Genomic DNA, 21,699 nt, shown 5'->3' on the forward strand with positions numbered 1-21,699 from the left:
TATCTTTCTCCATAGGTTTTCTCATTTTCTGGGGCATACACAGGGATACTCTTGGTGATGGGGTCCAGTCTGTTGATCTGGGGTGCCTTATTGTGTCAGGTTCAAACATGTCGGACATGTCTTCTTCATCCAGAGGGGCCTCCACACCGCTGGCTTTAGGCTTGCTCGTACTCTTCTGCAAGACTACGCTCACTTTGCCTATGCTCTGATCATCATCCTCTCCCCTTTCCTGATCCGAATGCTCTGAGGATGATAAGGTATCCCTATATTTGTCGCCCCTGGGGTAGGGGGTACGAGGTTGGGCAAGGCTGTCTTTGCAAGAAAGGCGCTTTTCAGCCTATTGAAAGCATCAGCCACCTCTAGGGACTTATCCTTCCCTGTATCTGAGCCCGGGGGAGTAGAAGAGTGTTTCCTCTTCCGGCCACTTTCTTCCCCTTCTCATTTTGTTTCAGAGGCTCTTGTTTGGAGGTTCCCTCACCGGGGTCGTCGAGCGTGCCAGCTTTCTTGCCCAGTATTTCTTCCAGGACCAATAACCTGTCTTGTAGAAGCTTGACTCCTAGTGCTACGGCCTGAACCAATGAGTCGCCTAGCACTTTCTTGAAGCTGTAGGAGAGGTCTATCTCTTCTCCTATGTATTCCCCCTCTTGTTCTGGTTCTCTGTCGCTCCCTTCACTCCAAGCCTCATTATCCATGCTGTACGCCATGGTAATATGTGTGCCTCACAGAGGATGGCTATCAGGTTGGGAACTGTAGCTCCTCTTTTGCTGCTGGCAACAGAAAAATATATTTTTGTTTTCTTTTTTTTCAAAAATGTTCTCTTTGCTTTGAATGCCTCTGATGTGCGCAGGCGACCAGCTAACAAATTAACAAGTTTCGCGCGTTCGGGAGCGAAGAACAGGAGCGTAGAATTGCCGTTGGCTTTCTCTGTGCAAGAGCAAAACTCTGTGAGAGGAATACTTCCCTTGTTTCTAGAGGGAGTGGGGTTTACCGCGTACTACGCGTTGCCTGCGATACTCTTCATCTCCGTCGGTGTTCTTTCGCGGCTGACTGGCCGAGCCTTAATGCGAGTGAGATCACTCGCGGGCTCGGCAGTCAGCCGTCCTGAAAGTCTAACTTGTCCGCGAAAAGAACGTGTGCATTTTCGAACTCGAATGTTTATACGTTCGCGATAATGGTACTTGCGCGCTTTACAATATATACATTTAGCGTTTCGACAATTAAGTATTATAAAAACGCAGCATAGCAAGGTAGTGCTAGAATTGATGTCACTTATCTGTGGTGCAGCAAAAAAGAAGAGGAAGGGACCCAGAGAGGCAGTGACTTATAGTAGAAGGGATTGCCTGATTGGACAGTGAGAGAGAGGCTATTGCACTACCATATTGAGGAGCCTCATGGGGGATGTAGTTTAGCCGGGTTAAGGCTATGATGTTTCATTTTTTCCGTTGTTTATAAGAGTTATAAAAAAAAAAGTATATATATATATATACACATTGAAACAAAAGAAAGATTTAAAAAGCTGTGGTTAGCAGTAATTAAAGAAGTTAAGCATAATGCTCGCCTCCGGTCTTGTCATAGAATCCATTGTTCATACCGCTGCGCAATTCCGCACCGCCCCTTATTTGATAATAGCACTTGTGGGGGCATCCTGGGGAAGCTTATTGAGAATACTCATCTAATCTGTCCAACACTTCCCTCCAAAACTTTAGTGTTTGAGAGCAGCACCACAACAGGTGAATAAGTTCCCTTCTCTTTACCACACCCACAACATACATCATTGTCACTCGGACCCAAATTACATATGCATACTGGCGTCCAATACAAACGTCCTAATATTTTTTGATGAATAAATCCCAACTTAAGGCCCAACTTACTCCTGTAGCCCACACGCCACATTTGCCCCATTCCCTTTCTGCAATTTTACATCCCATTTCCTCCTCCCATTTCTCCAACAACTTTCTCCACGAGTCAATAACTGAACAGCTCACTGGCATGAAGTTCATGTAAATAGATACCATACGCGGTAAGGTTAAAATAATACTACAGCCTGCTAGTTCTTTCTCTAACGGCGTAGATTTTATAGTCTTATTAGAAATCTGCAGGCCAGGATGGAGCCAAATAGAGCCCTTGTCATTTAGATATAGATTCCCATTAAAAGTAATCAACCACCAAATAAGTGTATCCTTGGTCACAACAATAGACAGCAATTTGCCAGCCTATCCAGGCAATTTCTCCATTAAATTGATAACCATGTTAGTTCATGATCATTCTCTATTGACATATAATGTGCTGCCTTCTTCAATATGAATCCTCTTTAATAATTACCCAAACTCTGGATACTCAAAACCCCCTTCCTTAGTACTGCGCAATAAGATGAAGCTTGGGCTCATTGGTCTTTTCTCCTCACCCCACAAGAATTTCTGGAAAACTCGATCTATTGTTTTTATCATTTCTTTCAAGAAGTTTAGAGGCAAGGATTGCATAACATAACATACTTTTGGTAAGAAGGGACATCTTGACTGTGTTTATCTTTGCCCAAATCCACAGGGACAACCGCTCCCATTTCCTTATATCTCTAGTTAAGGTTTTCACTAATCTTTTCACATTAAACGCCACCATCTTCTTTATATCTTTGATCAGATAAACTCCTAGATAGTTCATGTGAGATTCAGACCACTTACAATTGCAATCTGAAAAGCCTCCTCTTTTGCAAGTCATAGAAAGAGGAAACAATTTTATGACCTGAGAGTTTACCTACCTTTTCAAAAATCCTTTTCACTACTACACTGCCTCTCTCTGGGTTAGAAAGGACAAGCACCATATCATCTGCATAAGAAAGAACCTTGACTTTTTCAAGTCCAAAACTCAAACCCCTGATTCCTTGTTAAAGTTGCTTCCAAATACCATTTTTTGCATTGCAGGCTTCAGAAATGTCCAACTCACTCTGTCAAATGCTGTTTCTGCATCCATGAAAATTAATGTTGTATTCGAGAGTTCACTTTGGTGTAGACTTATTAAGTCAATAATAGTTCTTATATTATCATAACCAAATATGTTTCTCATAAATCCTACCTGCGACTCATGAATCAATTTCCCAAACTTATTTGCCATTATCTTAGCAAATATTTTCAGATCTACATTCAATAAAGATATTGGCCAGTAATTACCAAATCTTTTAAGATCCCTCCCATCTTTGGGTATCAACGTAATCATAGCTTCACTCATTGATTGGCATATTTCCCCCTCTTGTAGAAAAAAAGTTGAATATTCTGCACATGATGGGTGCTAAAAATGTCTTAAATCTTCGATACAATTCCACCGGCAAACCATCCATTCCTGGGGATTTTTCAGTCTTAAATCGTTCAATCGCCAACCTGAATTATTTCAACTTGAACTTCTAAAGAAGCGCTTTCCTCCCATGTTAGTTTAGCAGTATCTATAGTGATGAAAAAAAGTCTTCCAAGTCAAAAGGTGAAAGATATACTTCTTCCGTATATAACAAGTCAATAAATGTTTTAAAACACTTACATATATCTACATTTCTTGACATTAGGTGGCCGTGCTCATCCTCAATGTTCTGAATAAATGAGTTTCCCGCTAACCCATTCAATCTATTAGCTAATAACTTTCCACTTTTATCCCACTTTTATCCCCACACGCCGAAGATTTCTGCCTCATAAAAAAAAGTCATCTGTAGCCTATCTTTTAACTTTCCCAGACGGTGCATATTTTGCTGGAGACGAGATAACCTGGTCTCAATTGTTTTCAATTTGCCCAAGTGTTTCCTTTTACAATACAAAGTTTTATTAATCAATTCCCCCCTGACCGTGGCTTTACATCCATCCCATTCCATTCTGAAGTCTACAGACCCTTTATTCTCCTGAAAGAATCTTTCCATAAGCGTCTGAACACTCTTTACAACACTCTCTTCTTCCGATATCCCAACTTTTAGACGCCATCTTAAAAAGGAAGGCATCTCTCTGCCAATGCTCAAGTGTAGATCTACAAGCGCATGATCCGAGATTTCCCTCTCTCTAATATTCACACTTAGGGTCTTATCTATTAATTTATTTGTGATCAACATATAATCAATTCCGGAAAATGAGTCATGTACTGGGGAATAAAGCGTATATTCCCTTGAGGATGGATGCATTTCCCTCCATACGTCTACCAAATCAAATTTCTGGAGGAAAAACTCAAATTCCTTACATATACCAAAATGTGTATATCTACATTGACGATCCATTTTGTAATCAAGGATACAGTTAACATCACCTCCCTGTCATGCATCTCTATTCTCTGTGGAATAAATGGAAAATACATAAATAGTACATTGCACCCTCCTCCAACATGGCGTCTAAAGGGTCTATTCATTATATTCCACCTTCCACTGTCTAGCTGTTTTCAACATGGCCACCGTTACTCCACCATTCTCTCTCTCTTTAAAAGCACACTGTGTATTTCATTCCTCGCATTGCTTCAAAGCTGACCAGACGCTACGCTGCGGAATTACTACTAAGTGCTTTCTTCTATCTTCCTTCCTGCCTCTCCCTTCCCACCTTCCTGGTGCCTTTATCTCCCTGCCTCGTTTCACATTTAGCTTCAATCAGCATTGTCGCCTTGAGACCCATATGCCGCGGCAATTGTATTTCCGCTCCATTCCCCGTAGACAAGAACGGGAGTGAATATACTTTACATTGCCTCCGCGATTTAATTCTCCTGAAACTTGAATATCAGTTACAAGCATAGTAAGCAGAAATATGTGTTACCCGTGCCACTCGTTTACTATTTTGCAACATAAGCATTTTAGTGCATAATGGCACTTTCAGCCTCCTTCAATCCACGAGTACCTGACTATCCTACGCAACTCGTTTATTACCTTTTCAACTACCCAACTCCTGCATCAAAATATGCAACGCGTGCACCTTTTTCCAGACAGCGCAACATGTGCACCATTCTTCAAGTTAAACATGCCAAGAGTCATCCTACGGCAAGCATGCTATAGAGATATCACTCTCCTCTTATAAGTCAGGATCTATTTCAACAGTGCTGACTCCAACTACCTCAGTTTGGACATACAGCATACACTAAACACCTTTTTCTTTCTCTCTCTATCCCTACGTGGGTGCTGTGATGGGAACTGATCTGTAGTAAAAGAACTAATTTTTCCATGCACTGCGCTGAAAGGCAATAAAGCCAAACATTGAAGCTTCTTCTGAAGCTCTTCAAATATTCCATCCCTGGACAACACTCCTCTCATCCTTCACAGGTTTTCTTCCCCAGGTGGGTTTCCACGGCCTTAACCTTGTCCCAGTCTCCCCATCTCAGGGCCAGGAGTAGAGTCAGTAAGACTCCCCATCACTCCACTTAATACCTACCATCCAGCAGGTAAGGGTTCCGTGAACCGACCTAAATTCAAATGTTATGATAATTGTTAAGCAAGCAGAACGTCATAACACTCCCAAAATAATTGTTTCTCCATGCATTTCACTTCATCAAAAAACACCTTTCCTGGTGAGCGTGGACCATAAACGCATCCTAGTGTAACTGCCTTTCCACTGTACTGAATGTCAACAAAGATCATCCGACCCTCCCCATCCATTGTTACTTTATCAACAGTGAATTTGATACCCTTCTTAAATAAAATGCTAAAACCTCTTGATCTAGCTGAAAAAGATTTAGACAGCTCCCTATGATATCTAGAGTTAATTAGTAGTTGCCTAACCTAGTCCGTTGAATGTGCTTCCTGCAAAAACACTATGGCCCTCATTCCAACCCAGGCGTTAAGGGTTTAACGGCGGCGTCGGCACCGTTAACCCTTAACGCCTGATTTCCACCTTAACGTCTGCTTTTAGCAGGCGTTAAGTACCAAGGCGCTAAGTGTCCTTGGCGCTAATTACGGCACCGTAATTTACCGTGCCGTAATTAGCGCCTTCCCCACTCCCATTATGCCCTAAGGGGCAAATATGGGAATGGGGAAGGGTAAATGGGGATTGGGGATTTACCGCCCCACTCACCTTGGAATGGGGCGGTAAATCCGCCATCCACCATGGTGTAAACGGAGTTTACAACATGGTGGTAAAGTAGGGAACTTACCACCTGGGTTGGAATGAGGGCCTATGTCCTATTTTGCCCTCCATATCCTTACCATCACCTTTCTTCGTTTTCAAGGGCAATTCCCGCCTTTAACGTTCCACGTCACTGCTGTTAGCATACCCATTTCTGACTCAACCCAGAACACAATTCGTTACCACCATCACATTCTGTTACTAAATCTAGGATGTTGATATCACCCACCAGATAATGTCAACATGAGTGGTGGTGAATATTATAACACAGATAATAGGAAAATCTACAACCCAAGCTACGACAAAAGCAATTATTGGGATTTCCAGAAAATAGACAGCACAGGCAAACAAAATACTGAACAGACAAAAACAAAAATATATCGACATTCTTATAGTCTGGAACAGATTTCCAGATCTCAACTGAGCACCCATCACCCCAGCATATAGTGCATTCCAAACCATATCCTCCTGAGACCCATGCGCATCACGTATTGGGGGCCTTTCTGAAGGAGAGGTGGTCTTCGTTGCGGCAGATGTGTAATGGAAGGGAAGGAAGTTCCAGATGGAGGGGGCTAGGACGGAGAAGGCAGGTCATCCCATTCTGGTGGAGTTGTAGGGAGGAGATCACAAAGAGGGCAGCAGAACCAGATCTAAGGTTTCTGGTGGGTTGGTAGCATGTGAGATTCTCTTGTTTGAATTCCGGGCCAGTATTATGAATGGCGTGTTGTGCGATGCAAATGGCCTTAAACAAGGCCTATCGGCTGATAGGAAGCCAGTGTAGTATAAAGACTGGAGCAATTTGGTAGCAATGGACGAGCAGCCAGGCTTAAGCATTCAGGAGGTGATGCAGGCTGGTTCTTAAGTACAGTGACTCCCCACACTAGGTTAGGTGATAACACTGCTTCTTTATATAAAATAAGGATGCTACCAAAGCAGATGCATATAAATATAAATACGTACTTGGAAATACTTATTGAAAGAATGGCAAATATATGCACTCTGTGTGGTACCACACGATACTTAAATTCAGTAATAGATGCACTAACTGTAGACATTTTCATTTTCTTTTACTAACTTCATTTAGTAAGTAATGAACAATAGAAGCGCATTGGGAGCATACAGCATTCCAGAAATGGCCATTGTTTCTTGGCTCCCCCCCTTTACAGCCTGTAACCATCAACGTTCATAACATTTTAACCCCTCCGCCCCCAACTCCCATCCAACCCCAAGTCTCCAGCCCCCTGCCCACCCCCCCTCTACATCCGAGCCGCCATGTTCAGGTGAGGAGTTCTCCATTATTAATCAGTTCCGGATCCACTTGTCACGTCAGGTCCAATGTCGTTGAATTCAGGCTGTTTTCAGATTACAGAGAATTTGCAGGGCACAGAAGGTCTAAAGTAGTTCTACTCTTTATCAACCACAAATTCATGAAATCAGAGCCAGGCTGCCATAAACCTGGTAAGTGCCATTAGTTAGGGCAGTATCTTTCTCCATTGTCATCACTCCCCACAGCCTCACCCACCACACAGTAACAATGGGTCCCTGTATATTTTTCCAAGAATGGGCTCAAATGATCCTCGCTGCGGTCAACATGTGGGTAATAAAGGCAGCACAAATTCCAGTGGCGTCATAAATACCTTCCATTGTGGTACCCAGTAACACACCACTGGATTGAAAGGCAGTTGAACATTCGTTACGTCTTTGATCTGGCTCATAATTTCTTTCCAGAAAATGTTTGCTGTGGGACAGGGCCACCACATATGAGTCCCCCCAGCATAAAGGAGAATAGTCAGGATTGATAGAATGGAGGCGGTGTGGTGTCATGTACCATCTGAAGCAGATCTTATACACCGATTCCTTAATTGACACACATTTAGAGCTTTTTAGCACACAGCGCAAAATCTAACCCCACATTTCCTCCGTAATTGGTTCCCCAAGATCTTGTTCACATTTTGACATGTATGGTAGAATGTCCCCCAAAACTGTGCAGTCAAGCAGACGATATAGCCTTGAGACCCTTTTATTTGCTACACTCTCCCTTACCGTTCCAGTCCCGTGGGTGTTCTACTGGTGGCTTATCTGATCGGACTGTTCCAGACCCAGGGGGTCATTACGAGGTTGGAGGCAGCCATGGCGCTATTAGCGCCATGGCTGCCTCCAAAATCGTTCCGACTCCGGTCTGGTGGATGGAGCAATTACCATTCCGAAGTCGGCGGGACCGGTAATTCCCCATTCACCAGAGGCATTCCCCATTCCCATTTGAGCCCCTATATGGTTCAATGGGAAGGGGGGAAGGCGGCAATAACGGTCCCGCTTTGCGGTACCGTTATTGACCCCAGTAAAACCAGGCATTAAGGAAGAACCCGCAAAGGGAACTCGTATTAGGGCGGTATGGGAGCACCAGTGCCCTTACCGGTGCAGGTAATCCCTTACTGCCCACCTCGTAATGAGGCCCCCAGTGTCTAATTTGTAGATAATTAAATCGTTCATGTTCCGGGACATGGAATTTAGTTTTACACTCTTCGAATGTCAACATGTTCTCGCCCGAGTAGAAGTCCTCCAGTGTCAGTGTCAGTTGCCGCGCCTAGTGTGCCCAAAATTTGGGATGTCTCCCAGGAGTGAAGTCAAGATTATCGGTCATCGGCGTGAACGGGCCCCACCCTGTTTGTATTTTCTTACTCCGTAGAGCTTTATCCTAGTAAAGGAGAGTGGTTCTTGTTGTGTCCAGCAAGGTAAACCCAAGCTCCCCTGTGCTTTTGTGTCAGAATATTCAGGTTCTCCAGAGAGATATCAGATGCGTCTCTTCTATGCTGCTCCACCCATTCGAGCCTTCCAGTGGGGCCCATTGTAGCACCAGGGTCACTTCTGGGATTCCCAAGCCCCCCAATGCAGGGGGCTGAAACAGAACCCTTTGGGCCACCCTGGGTTTCTTTCCCCTCCAAATAAAGTGCAAGATCTCCCTCTCAAAACTTTTATTGGGTAGGGTCGGTATCCGAATCAGGAGTGAGCTCACTATGTATAGAAATTTTGTCAGCAATAAAATGTGTATAGCCGCCGTTCTACACGCAAACCATGAAAGTTCTTGCATGTCCCACCTCTTAAGATCGCTGGCTAACGTTTTCAATAATCCCGGGATGTTAGCCTCATACAGGCCGTCATAAGTAGGTGTGTCACATCCCATCTCCAGCGATGGTAATGGTCATGGTGGAGGCAGAGAAGAAGAAGTCATCTTCCCAGGCCTCTCCAAAGATGGCGTCAGAAGTGCCACTTAACGCTATAGTGTTTCCCTGTTCCCAGCAGGTCACCCTGATTCCGCCCACATTGAATCCGAACCGGGGATATCAACAATGGAGCCTGTCGGTGAAGCGCATCTATACTTTCACGAGAGACGCTTTGTGAGTTTGGACACACTCTTGTTATCTATTTTCACTGAACTTTCCCGAGTCTAACCTCTCTCTGTTCCATTAGGATTCGTGTTCCCGTCACCTCGCTAGCGTTCTCACTGGATAACTTCCCATACACTCTCATAACACAGACTGACAAGGTACATGCTGACACCCGCTCCCATTCATACGCCATCGTGCCCTGCTCTCGGTTACTTCCTAAACATTAAATTTTTCATTCCTGCATTGCGAAAGGTCCTTTTCACGTTCCTGCTAGGCAGTTCCACATGCCTGCTCCAACCCGCCACACGGAGCGGTTACTTCTTCCCAATCAGGTGGCCAGTGTGTTTTCTTTACTCTGTCCTGGCTCTTCCCAACTCGCCAAAGTGCTCACTCTTTCTCCTTAGTAGTAGAAGAACCGAGACTCCAGCGCAGCACAAACCGTTTCACCGAACACCTGCAAATACAGTCAGGCTCCTTTAGACCCAAACGCTCATCTTGGACACACTACTTAACTGCTTTCTATTCTTCTTTCAGAAATACGGTCGTCAGAATACTCCCGGTGCATCCGCTAACAACCACAGCAGTGCCTAGAGAAGAAAGACTTCCACGCAAATCAAGGCTTCCGGCTCCCAGGTTTTTTCCCCAGGGGGTTTCACTGGGCGCCCTGTACTCTCTGCTCCCTCTCTAGTGGACAGGAGGGCAGGGTGGCCAGGGGGATTAATCAATTACACCTGATGCGGCATCTGGACCAGGTTAGTGTCAGCCCTATGTTACAATTGTTATTGTATGTCAATGCCCCCCAATGATAAGGTGTTAGTTTCACCCTCAGATAGTATGGATATAGAAAGCAATAGACCAACGGGTAATATTTAGACCATTCAACCACTTGTTCGTGATCCTCGGTGACATTGAGCGCCTTTGATTTAGTTAATGTGGAACCCCGAGACCCTCGCAAATTTGTTCAAGAGTGACATGACCCTCAGAAGTGAGTGTGTTGTGTTCCGAAAGGATAACAATATGTGGTCAGCATATGCTATTTTATTTGTGTCGCTAATGGGTGCAACCCCTTGTATTTCCTGGTCCGCACTGACCGCCTGTGCCAACGGCTCTATGTCCATGGCAAATATCAGTGGAGATAGCACATCCTTGGCGGATTCCCCTTCTCATGGAGATACTGTCCATAAATTGACCGTTCATCAACAATCTAGTCGTCGGGATACGGAAATTGGCTAAGACCACACGGGAGAAGAACAGCGCACACCCACATTTTTCCAATGTTAGTTTTAGGAAGTTCCAATCTAAGCGATCAAAGCCTCTGGTGGCGTCCCGTGCCAGCATGTACAACAGCTGTCCAATCCTCCGGCCCCATGATGCTACATTTATCGCTCTCCAGATATTATCTTGAGTGTGTCGCCCCGACTATGAATCCCGCTACGTCCGGGTGAATGATCCCAAGCAGGATCCCCATTAATCTTTGCGCTAGTATCTTCACGTACAGCTTTGCATGCCCATTGAGTAGTGAGATTGGGCAATAGTTTGCACACTTTGTTGGATCTTTCCCAGGTTTTAAGAGTAATATAGAGGTGGAGGGTAACATATATCGTTAGTAATTAGCCCAGTGTCTCTTATCTGATTAACCAGTTTGGTTAGGGGGCCAAAAGGTATGTTCGGGAAAGTATTAATACATGCATTCCAAATCGGTCGGTGTAAGGAATTCATGGTGGCAACAGTAAAGACAGACAAGCGCGGTATCTTGCAGCGCGGTTCTAAGCGGTCCGTGAGGACACAATTTGAACATTTAGGAGCTCTGACGTGACCGATTGATAGCTACCAGGGAATGCCAGGAATTGGGGCATCCAGGAAGAAGAAATCCAAAGAAACAAAACACACCCTTCAAAGAACTTTATCATGAAAGTTGCATTGAAAGAGTAGGGTGGAGTACCTATAAGACCCGATTTCTACAACCGGAAACAATATAAGCAGCACTTAAAACCGCGCTGCAAGATATCCCTGAAGAAAGTGGCTCAACTTTTTTAGTCCACTGAAAACGGTAGGCTCTGACCAGCTTTTCAAAATATGGACCAATGAAGTGGTGAAAAGCCGCATTTTAGATCCTTCCAACGAAATTCAGGAAGGAGTCAGATTGAACCACAGGTTGTGCCTCAAGAAAGGAGACAGACTGTATATTCCATGGGGTTGTACCATTGAAAAATGACAATTCTGCCTAGAAATATCTGACAGTGACAACTGCTCAGTTGTGTGTCCGGTACCTCATCCCAGGACACAAACTGGACAGGTTTTTTTTTAAAAAAAAATAATTATGTTAAAAATTGTGTTGGACACTTTAAAAAAAAATGTCCTGCCAAACAAAGAAAACAAATAAAATATATAAACTTCTTTCCTTTGCAAGGCAGGCGACACATCTCTAGATGGTTATGGCATGTGCCTATTAAAAATATTAGAACTATCATATTGTTCTTTTTTTGAGTGTGTTAGAAGATTAGCGATAGGGCAAGTTTTCTTTTCCACTATCCCCTAACCCTAGATAAGCAGAGCAACCGGCGCGACCTAGGGCAAGTAATACACAAGGGCTTAGTTTAGCATGGTTGAAGGGCAAGTTAGACTAGGGCCACATTTTGTGCCAACATAAGTCATGAGAAATTAGAAATACTGAAGACTTTATTGTGCGAAAAAGGTAATTAGGGAGGTCTTTAGGCTGCAACCCTGATCAGTCCCATTCGTGTTTATGGTTACAGGAAACTCACTCTCTGGGGATGAACCACCGACTGAGACATAGGGCATTTCCCACACAGTTTTTGGCATCTAGAGGTACTAAGAAGAGGGAGGTGGGGATTCTGATTTTGAAAGGGATGCGGTTTGAGTAGCAGTTTCTTCATTGAGAACCGAGGGACGCTACCTGGTCCTGGGAGGGCATCTGATGGGCCAACTAATAACTCTGGTCCCAATATACACTCACAATGAAAAGCAAGACCAATTCCTAAATGACTTGCTGGGCAAACTGGTGGGGTGGTGTGTGGGACAAGTAATGATTGGGGAAATGTCATTGGATAAAACCCTCCAAGCCACTTTTAATGACGGCAAACACAGGAAAGCATTAGAACTCTTTCGCAGAGAACTTTAGCTCTTAGAAACATGGCTGTTGTTTCACCAAAAAGATTGATCATACACACATTACCCTGCGGCACATAGAGGCTTCTCGCATATAGACATGATCTTGGTTTCGGACACATTCATCTCGCAAATCACGGGGTTGGAAATCGGGGTACGATATTCGACAAACCATGCACCGGTTACATGTCAAGCAGACCCGATAGTGTTCTCCCCAAAGATTCGGAAACCCTGGTGGTTAAATTAGTTAATATTAAGGGACCTGGCCCCAAGGACCCACATGGAAACAGCCTTAAAGAACTATTTTAAAGACAACGAGAGGCCGGGGATTGACTGGCGCACAATATGAGACGCCAATAAGGCAGTAATGCTGGGATAATTCAACACACAAACCACAAACTTCTTGAGGGAAAGGGAGATTGTGAAACAAGGGTTAGAACAAGAGATGGGAAAAGCTGAGACACAAAACAAAAAAGGTTCTCAAAAGGCTTGGCGAGAGCTAATGAAAGCAAGGGCGAAATTAGAATCACATCTTGCAGACAGATACGTACAACTCCTTATACAGACATTATATAAAAGGGGACAAAGCTTGGTGGCAAAATTTATAAAACAAAGGACTAAAAACTACATTAGCCAAATGGGAAATTCAGCGGTGGAACTTAAGCGAGCGGAATCCGAAAAGGCAGATTATAATGCACTCATTCTTCTCAAGTAATCTTGTTAAGGAAAATTTAGATGAGGAGTTCCAACGTGCCTTTTTGAGAGGCCTGGACTTGCCACAGATTCCGGAGCAAGATAAGCTATCACTGGAAACTGTAGACAGTTTTAAATAGGCATGTGAATTCTGAAGTGAGGTGCATCAGCAAAGAATAGGGAAGAAAGGCAAGTTAGTGGTGTACAGTGGCAGAATGCTTTCTTTAGGCTAGATACATAATTCTGTGTGAAGAGCCCCCCAACCCCACATAGGCAACCTGTAAGGGAAAAAATAAGGAGTAGCCCATCTTGTCTTTTACAGCCCAGTCCAATAATGTTCAATAACTTTCTGCTTTCTTTTAAACTGTTCTACCATGCCAAAGTACCTGAGAGGCCACGGGGGATCAGGATCCAAGATGAATCTGGGACCCCCTGATGACTCCCGAGGCTAGAAGATGCTCTTCCTCGTCGCAGCACCTTTAGTGCCTTGGCAGGCAAAGTGGCAGAGTTTGTTGGTTTCACTCGACGATTCCCTCAGAGTGGACCCCCCCAGACTCCCTTGGAAGGAGGCAGCACTGGGAGAAAAATTTAATCAAAGTCATTCTGAAGTGCAGCGGTTTTAGTCTGGACAGCTCTGGCGACCTGGACTTCACCACTGGAGTGGACCTCGGACCCTCACCAAATCTAGACGCTCGGGACGTCTTTGTTAGCTTCTGGCAGGGGGTGTGGGGGGCCACACGACTGGCCTTGTTTGCACTCAGCGACTCTGGACTCTCTCTGGTGGGGAAAAAGTGGTCAGTGATGATGTTACACCTCGGCAGGCCTTCAAGAGGGTTGTTGCCCTCCGTAGGGGGTATGCGTCGTTGCGCAAACCCATTCTATACCCACTGGCAGCTGCCCTGGAGAATAGTGGCTTCAGCTCACTCCGTGGCAATTTTGACTACAATTCTCATGATTCCGCCTCTCTGTCAGCCCAGAGGTGATGACACGTGAGCCTCGTTTTCGTCCGATTCCGCCTCCTCCTTCCAGATTTAAACCTCAGAACCGGACAAAACACTGCTTAGGATTAAAGTTGCAAACCGTCATTAAGAAGTTTCGCCTTCTATTTTCCAATACTTCTTGTTATCGTGTACCAAACCTTGTTTACTTCATTGGATTCCGATTGCCTGCTCCCTAAAGTATCCTTACTCTCACTTGTGTATCAGACCCTTTTTTCCATCCACGGACTGCTTTGCCTGCTGTTTGGATAATTTCTACCTGCTGTGTACCAGACCCTGCTATCGTCCCATGGATTGAACTTGTCTCCTGTTTTTGACAACCTGTCTGCACACGCAATTGTGTGCCTTTCCGGACTCCCCTGTTTGCCATTGCTCTTGCTGGCTGTCGGTTTGCAGGTTCCCCGGTGCTTTGGTGCTGCATATCGGCACAGGACACTTTCCATCCACTGACTGTGCGCCGGTAGCCAGGTCGAGACGCTGCTTGAGACTACTGCACCGGTAAGTCATTTTTTATGGCAAAATATCCATCGTATTCTGTTTTCACCACGTGCTGCCAAGCAAACCTTCCGTGTTCATTTAACCTTGCCGCCAAATAAACCATTTGCATCACTCCACCACCTGCCGCCAAATAAACCATTTGCATCACTCCACCACTTGCTGCCAAGAACCATTTGCATCCACCCCACCACTTGTTGCCAAGTAACTCATTTACTGTTAACAACCTCTTGCTGCAATTAGACTTTCCATTGGCTTTCTTCAATAGTGCACACAGGGACGCATTGCTGATAGTGCACCACCCCGACACTAGTGCGCCCCTCGTTCCGCCCGGGCACAGCTTCCCTAACTAACCTACCTGTTTGTTATTTTTCCCTTCTGTTGTCAATTCCTCCTTGGATGTTACAGACTCAACAGTTCACTAGTGGTAAGGTTTTTTTTTGTTTATTCGTTCCCCTTACTATTTGACATCTATAGTCAGGACAGCTTATAATCCCTTCTTAAATTGTAGGTGGTTTCCAGCTTGCCTTGAATCAAGGGGAGGGCATTGCTCAGGTATTACTAGAGAAGAAGTATTGGAGTAAGGGAACCGTTTTGAGCTCTCAGTCGCTTACCTCTTGTTCTTTCCTTACAGCTGGGTTCGAGGCAGTGCGTTCTCCCCGCTCTTTTAAGCGATCAGTCTCTCTGCCTGGTTCTACCCAGCAAAGGGTCATATCGTTGAAAAGATCTTGTGCCCTCACAAAGAGGAGGCTAGGTTGGAGGCCCCGACCTAAGCTCTTCAATCAATAGCCCAGTCCTGCGCCTTCCAAGTCACCGGTTGGGCGTGCTCCCCGTCCGGTGAGTAACAGATGATGGCACGAATGTCCCTTGAAATGTTCTTAGGCAGTTTGGAACTTACGCAGCTCCATGTGTCCAGCAGCGCTATGCCAGGGAACCCCTCTTCTGGGCGGCCATAGGTCATGAAATGCCTCTGGACCCTGGGCGACACCAATGGACTTCGACTCGAGATGCCCGGGCACTCCTCTTCAGGACTTCGAAGACCCGTTCTTCGGACAGCAGGCACACAGGTCTGGCTTCCAGGATACTTCAATGAAGACTAGCAGTTTGCACAATAGTCCTTCGTAGCTCAGGAGAGGTCTCCATTGCACATCCTCTCTGGATCAGTCCTTGGAAGAACATGGCAGATTTTGGATTACAATGAAGAAATGATGCAGCAGACTTCTCCTCCAGTTGGGCTTCAAGGAACATCTTCTTCCTGCTTCAGCTTCGACTTCAGGCAGCCAATCAAGCTCAGAGGCATTCAGGCCATTCACTCCAACCAGACACCTATAACAAAGAATGGGGATTGGGGTAAGTACCCAGCACTCAGGGCTGTCTCATTCATTGTGTCACACACACAGAAACCTGACGTAAGGAAGGCATGCTATAAACAGTAAGACAGACAAAAATGACCACAGTTCAACAGTGTTTATTGAACTTCAAAAAGGGCTGAAAACACGCCCATCTAAACCTAAATCTAAAGATGGGAGCAAGCTACGACCATCAAATAATAATAACGCAGTCCTAGTGGGGTCTTGTCAAAGGGCCTGTACTAATAAACCTAATGCCAATCCTTATCTCTAAATACAAATAGTAGTGTGGGAAACAGTGTTAATGAAAAAGAAAGAAGTTTTCTCAAAATGATATGTCAGGATGTTCAGACCGTTGGCCTCCCTTCCCCACGTTTTCAGCACGGGACGAGGAGGTTCACTTAAGCAGAGTACAATCACTGGCTTCTTTAATACAAGGATACAGTTCAATCATTAGCATCAGGGCCTTCTGTGCCCAAGTCTCTTTGCGTTACAAAGTCTCTTCATGCAGAGGGCCTGACGCATCAAAACAAAAAGACTTCTTTTCCTCTTTCAGATTTTCACAAATACACAATTCAGGTGATTCACTATTCACCCGGATCCCCCTCAGCCAGGCTCAGATCCCTTGAATACAATAATCCACACTTTGGATCCCCCCTTTCAGGCTCAGCTCCTCTTTCACAATGTTCATAGGATATTCTTTCTCGGGTGACTCGCAGTTCACCCCGGATCTCACTTAGCCAGCCTCAGATCCCTTTCTCAATACAATTAGTCTCCCTCAGCCAGGTTCGGACCAATTTCAATTAGCATCAACTATCAAAGACTTTCGAATGTGCACAGGGTTTGGCTTGACACGTTGCAGGACCACTTCGATTTCACAATTTCTTTCGCCTTACAATTGTTACCTTTCAGATTGGATACCTAACTGAGACCTTCAAATGATTACCTATGTGGCACCAGACCACTCTGTCTATGGTACCATATCTTGACTTCAAAATTCTGTCAGTCAGTTATCTGCTGTTTAATTCTGTTGGCGTTGCTGGTCACATACGCTTCACACACTGGCCTCTACAGGTTTCTCTATACAATGTTACTGCTTGCAACCTTTAACACAGACCGGTCAGGCATCAGTCTCCCCAACTCACCGGCTGTGCTGACTTTACTGGCGCTGCTTTGTTGTAGGAGCCAAGGACAACCCCCTTGCTGCGTGAACAAAAGAAACCTGGGATCTCCCAAAGTTTAAGTGGGAACCAAGGACAGTACCAGCGCAGAAAACGATCCTCCCCGCCTTGGCTATCGACGCGGGAGAGACCCGGGTATCTCTGATACACAATGCAGGTTTCTGCAGATTTCGAAAGCTCATGAAAGTAACGGTCTTTCTCTGAAAAGGTCAAGGGCACGTCCCTTCTTGCAAACCTCTTTGGACATGCCGTCTTTCTCCTTGTATTAAACTGCCATCTTGGTACTGCTGCTTCCTCGTGTGCTTTGCCTTGCTCAGAGTGTGCTTTCGTGCTCCGCCTTTTATCTGTGTGGGGAAGAGTGATGGAAGCCAGGTGTGTGTGTAATGATCAGTAATTGCCTGACCATGGCATTGGGACATGTCAGGTATACAGCTCGGGTATAAGTCCATTTTCTCTCACTGTGAGCTGTGAGAAAGTGTGCGTGTCGGAAAAGGAGGGTGGGGCTGAGTTCCTAAGTATCCTACCTGGTAGGATGGGGTAAACGTGTTACAGGGAAGAGGATACAGCGACTCGCCATCCGGTGTACCACTGCCCCCACCCCGAAGACCCCTCATCCAGTTGATCCTCCTGCACTGGTCCAACCACATGAACTGGATCCAAAAGCGATAGCTGTGTCCTGGCCACGTGGGTACCAGATCCCGGGAACTAGTGGGTGAGACACCTTCAGATTTCTCACAACACCCACAACAGAGAATGTGAGTTGACTCCCAATTCCATTCACACAGGTCCCACCCCTAGGATATACCCACAACACAGCCCCTGGGAAGGCTCCAGTCAGTCTGACAGGAGGCAGCCGCAGAGCCATATATGGTGTATTTCCACCCAACAGCCACTTAGGAGGAGGGAACAGAGACGGGACTTCCCAGGACTTTGGGAAACAAGGTAAAAGGCAATAGAAACCAAAAGACCACAGTGGCCATCTTGCCTTTGTGTAGGAATCCATTGATTCCTATGACAGGGCCTGGGTATCCCAAAAATGGAGGACACTCAGATCCACTGCCAAGTCAGCATGTAGCTGCATCCATCCCATAACCTGCTCTGTGGCCCACACACAGGTGCCCAAAGACACACATAAGGGGTACAAGGGTATACCCCCCACCCATGGGTGCCATAAGGGTATCCCGCAGGTGTTGTTCACCAAAAGGAAAACACGAAGAGCTGTATTGCCAGAGATCCAGGCCGGACCTCAGTGGCATAAAACATAGAAAAAACACAGAGAGAAGTTATAGGACAAGGGCTAGGAGGCTGTGTCCCTCCATAAGGCATTTCCAGCATCACAGTAGTACTTTAAGGGCTGGGTGATGTGTTCTCTTGTAAGTGAGTATCAGCCATCATGAACCGGAGAGGAGTTTTGCCCTTGAGGGTGTTAGGTTCCAAATTACCAGGAGGACAATGACGGCTATCCTACAGCAATACGCCCAGCTTTCCCTCATCAGCCAAAGATGTGTGTTAAGTTCCTCAGTATATGAGGGGGTACCAGCAAAGTTTAGATTGCCCAGGGAATATCGTTATTGATAGGGCTTACAAAGACTCATAAGGCGATTTTATGCACTACCCTGGCGAGATGGGTTAGATTGAGCATGGAACCAGCGGGCATAAAGACCCAGGGATTCGGGGCACATTCCTCCAGAGGCATGGCATCTAAGGTGGTCTTAGCAGGCACCAGATTGGAAGATATTATGAAGGCGGCCGACTGGTCGGGGGAAAACAGTCTTTAAACGTTCTACCTCAAGACAGTTGAACAAGTTGATTCGTTAGTAAGCAAGCTTTAGAAAAGCATAATATGAGCCTCCGGTCTTGCCATAGAATACATATTTTCCACACTAGCATTTAGTAAAGTCGTGATTCAATTAAAGACAGAGACAAGTATATTCCCACACTCGCAAAAGTGAAGTATCGCTTTATGACATGAGTAATATTAAATGCACCGACTGACTACTGATAAAATGTTATTAGTTGTATTGTCCTTTGAGGATTATAGCACAAGGTCTCTCATGCTTGTCAAGCGCAAATGGATATGACCTTGGCGATCCCACCCAATTTTAATATACGTTTTGTTATTGTTGTTTTAACTGATTCAAAGCTGGCGTTAGGGAGCATGAAGGGACAGGTTGAAGAGGTTGTTGAGTCAAGAAAGTTAAAGAAGACAGATGTCACCTGGGAATAATTTGCATCAAAGAAGAGGACGTAGTTTCCTGGGGAAGAGAGATGATGTACCTCGAGCATGTTGTGATTGGTGGCGACTGTCACATGTTGTCTTAAACTGCTAATTTCTCCGAAATGTTCTTGGGATCGTAGTACAGTTTTAAGAGTTATGAAGTTTACATGGATTTTTTTTTTTTTTTAAAGATGTTGTTCTCTGGCATTAAAGATCGAGAAACAGAGGAAGATGCTAGCCTTTATTTGGAAGGGTAGGAAGGCGAGGATCTCTCAGAGGACCATGACAGGAAGCTCGAGACTTGGAGACCCCCGATTTGAGCAAATACCAGGTGGCGGCGCAACTATCACACGTTCAGGCGTGGGTTATAGCCTTGCGACGCCCGAAACGGGTAGAGTTGGAACAAACCCACCTCGCGCTCCCTCTTCGTTCTTCGTTTTCTTCCGTACATCCCGCGGCGGATGTGGGGGGGCGGGGGGTATCTTATCTTCAACTAAACACACCCTTAGGACCTGGGATTGGGCACTGCAATACAAAAGGCATCCCCTGCGGCTTGGATTCCCCCTCTCCAATTTTTCACCACCCGGCCTTCTACACGGGCTTTCACCTGTCGAACTTCAAAAACTGGACTAACAGGGGGGGCTAGAAACACTGGGATAGCTATTTGAAGGGGACAAGCCTCGCTCCTTTGAACAATGTAAAGCAGCCTTCCAACTAACCGAGGCAGAGTGGTTCTCCTACGTGCAGCTCCGGCACTGCTGTTCTCATCCCCAGACCCGACAGGCAGCCACTCGGACCCCCGCCACCTCTTGAACTGACCCTACTGGACCTAACGCAACGGGGGAAAATCTCAACTCTCTATACCCTGCTGGAAGAGGACAATCTCACTACGAGAGCCCCCTATATGACACCTTGGGAGTCAGATTTGGGCCACCTCTGCAGGACCAAACATGGGTGGACATATGGTCTAGGACTCACTCCTCTTCCTTTTGCATTACTAGTCTGGAAAGTTGCCACAAGCTGCTTCTACAATGGTGCTACGCCCAGACCCGCCTCCATCGCTTTAATCAAGCCCTTGACCCCCAGTGTTGGCGTAACTGCGGACAGCGAGGCTCGTACTTTCACATGTGGTGGTCATGCCCTATCGTGCAATCCTTCTGGACCCAAAGCATCTCTATAATCAAAGATATTACCCATGTGGTGCTCCCGAGGGTCCCGGAAACCATTCTGCTTGGGGCCCTGGCCCCAGGAGTCTATTCAAGATCAGGGAGGACTGCTAAGATACTCACAAAGCTCTTACTAGCTGGTAAAATCACAACTGCACGCTCTTGGAAGACGGCCGAGGGCCCATCTTTGATTCTTTGGTGGACCAAGCTTTGGGACATACTGGTCGCCGAGAAAGTCAAGGCAAGCAAGGCAGGCCTCATGCACTGCTTTGCAGACGTTTGGGCCCCATTTCTAAACTACGATCGAGATTTCCCGGCACCGACTCATAAACCCTGGTCTGCACACTGGGCCTTGGGTGCAAACACAGTGCCAACAACGGACTAAGCCACCTAAATGGGCTAGAGAGGGGACTGGGGGGGTTGCAATGGGGGCGAAGGGGAAGCGTCCGCTTATTGGGAATTTGACAAGCCCGACTGAATATGCTAATTTGGACTGTAAGCTCATCCTGTATCTGATATATGTCTGTAATGTTTTAACATACAAGCGGTTTAAAATAAAACAGACTTTCCTAAACGTTAGTATGGAACATCTGCATTGACATTTTAAAGCCCTCAATCTGTGTCTAATGCAAAGGAAATATGTGCACCCCGATAAAAGTATTTCCTTTGACTTAACAGGGCTGAGAAATCACTGGTGTGTCAAATGTTTTCACATGAAAAGTAGGTGTTCAAAATGTATTTGTGTTTTCACATTGTATTCACATTATGCATAACACCACGACGTCCGTGCTATAGGGCAGGATGCAGAGTTGTGTGTCGCATATGAAATACTCAGCCAGTCCTGAATTTCAGGCTTACTTCGAGTTGCATTATGGTACTTGTGGTACTGCATTCATAATGCAGATATACAATGAAAACTAGAAAACTGCCTCAGCGATGTTTTCTTCTGGATGAACTCCAACTCCCTCAAAATCAACCCAGGCAAAACTGAAATAATGATCGTCACAAAAAATGGAGGA

At 45.6% G+C, this 21,699-nt stretch overlaps 1 protein-coding gene across 2 annotated transcripts in view; it reads right to left on the reverse strand.

Annotated features, from left to right (window-relative positions):
* Positions 1-21,699, reverse strand: part of HROB (homologous recombination factor with OB-fold) — a 526,210-nt gene that overhangs the window by 502,490 nt on the left and 2,021 nt on the right. The window contains exon 2 of one of the 2 annotated variants that reach the window (XM_069634315.1): positions 15,381-16,092. The exons of the other annotated variant lie outside the window; for it this stretch is intronic. Within the exon in view, the coding sequence (XP_069490416.1) occupies positions 15,381-15,479 (99 nt within the window). The 5' untranslated portion in view covers positions 15,480-16,092. The remainder of the gene's footprint in view (positions 1-15,380; positions 16,093-21,699) is intronic. 2 annotated transcript variants of the gene reach the window in all.

This window comes from Ambystoma mexicanum, chromosome 13, assembly GCF_040938575.1.
Source record: "Ambystoma mexicanum isolate Mex_15411 chromosome 13, UKY_AmexF1_1, whole genome shotgun sequence".
NCBI classification, from domain to species: Eukaryota; Metazoa; Chordata; class Amphibia; order Caudata; family Ambystomatidae; genus Ambystoma; species Ambystoma mexicanum.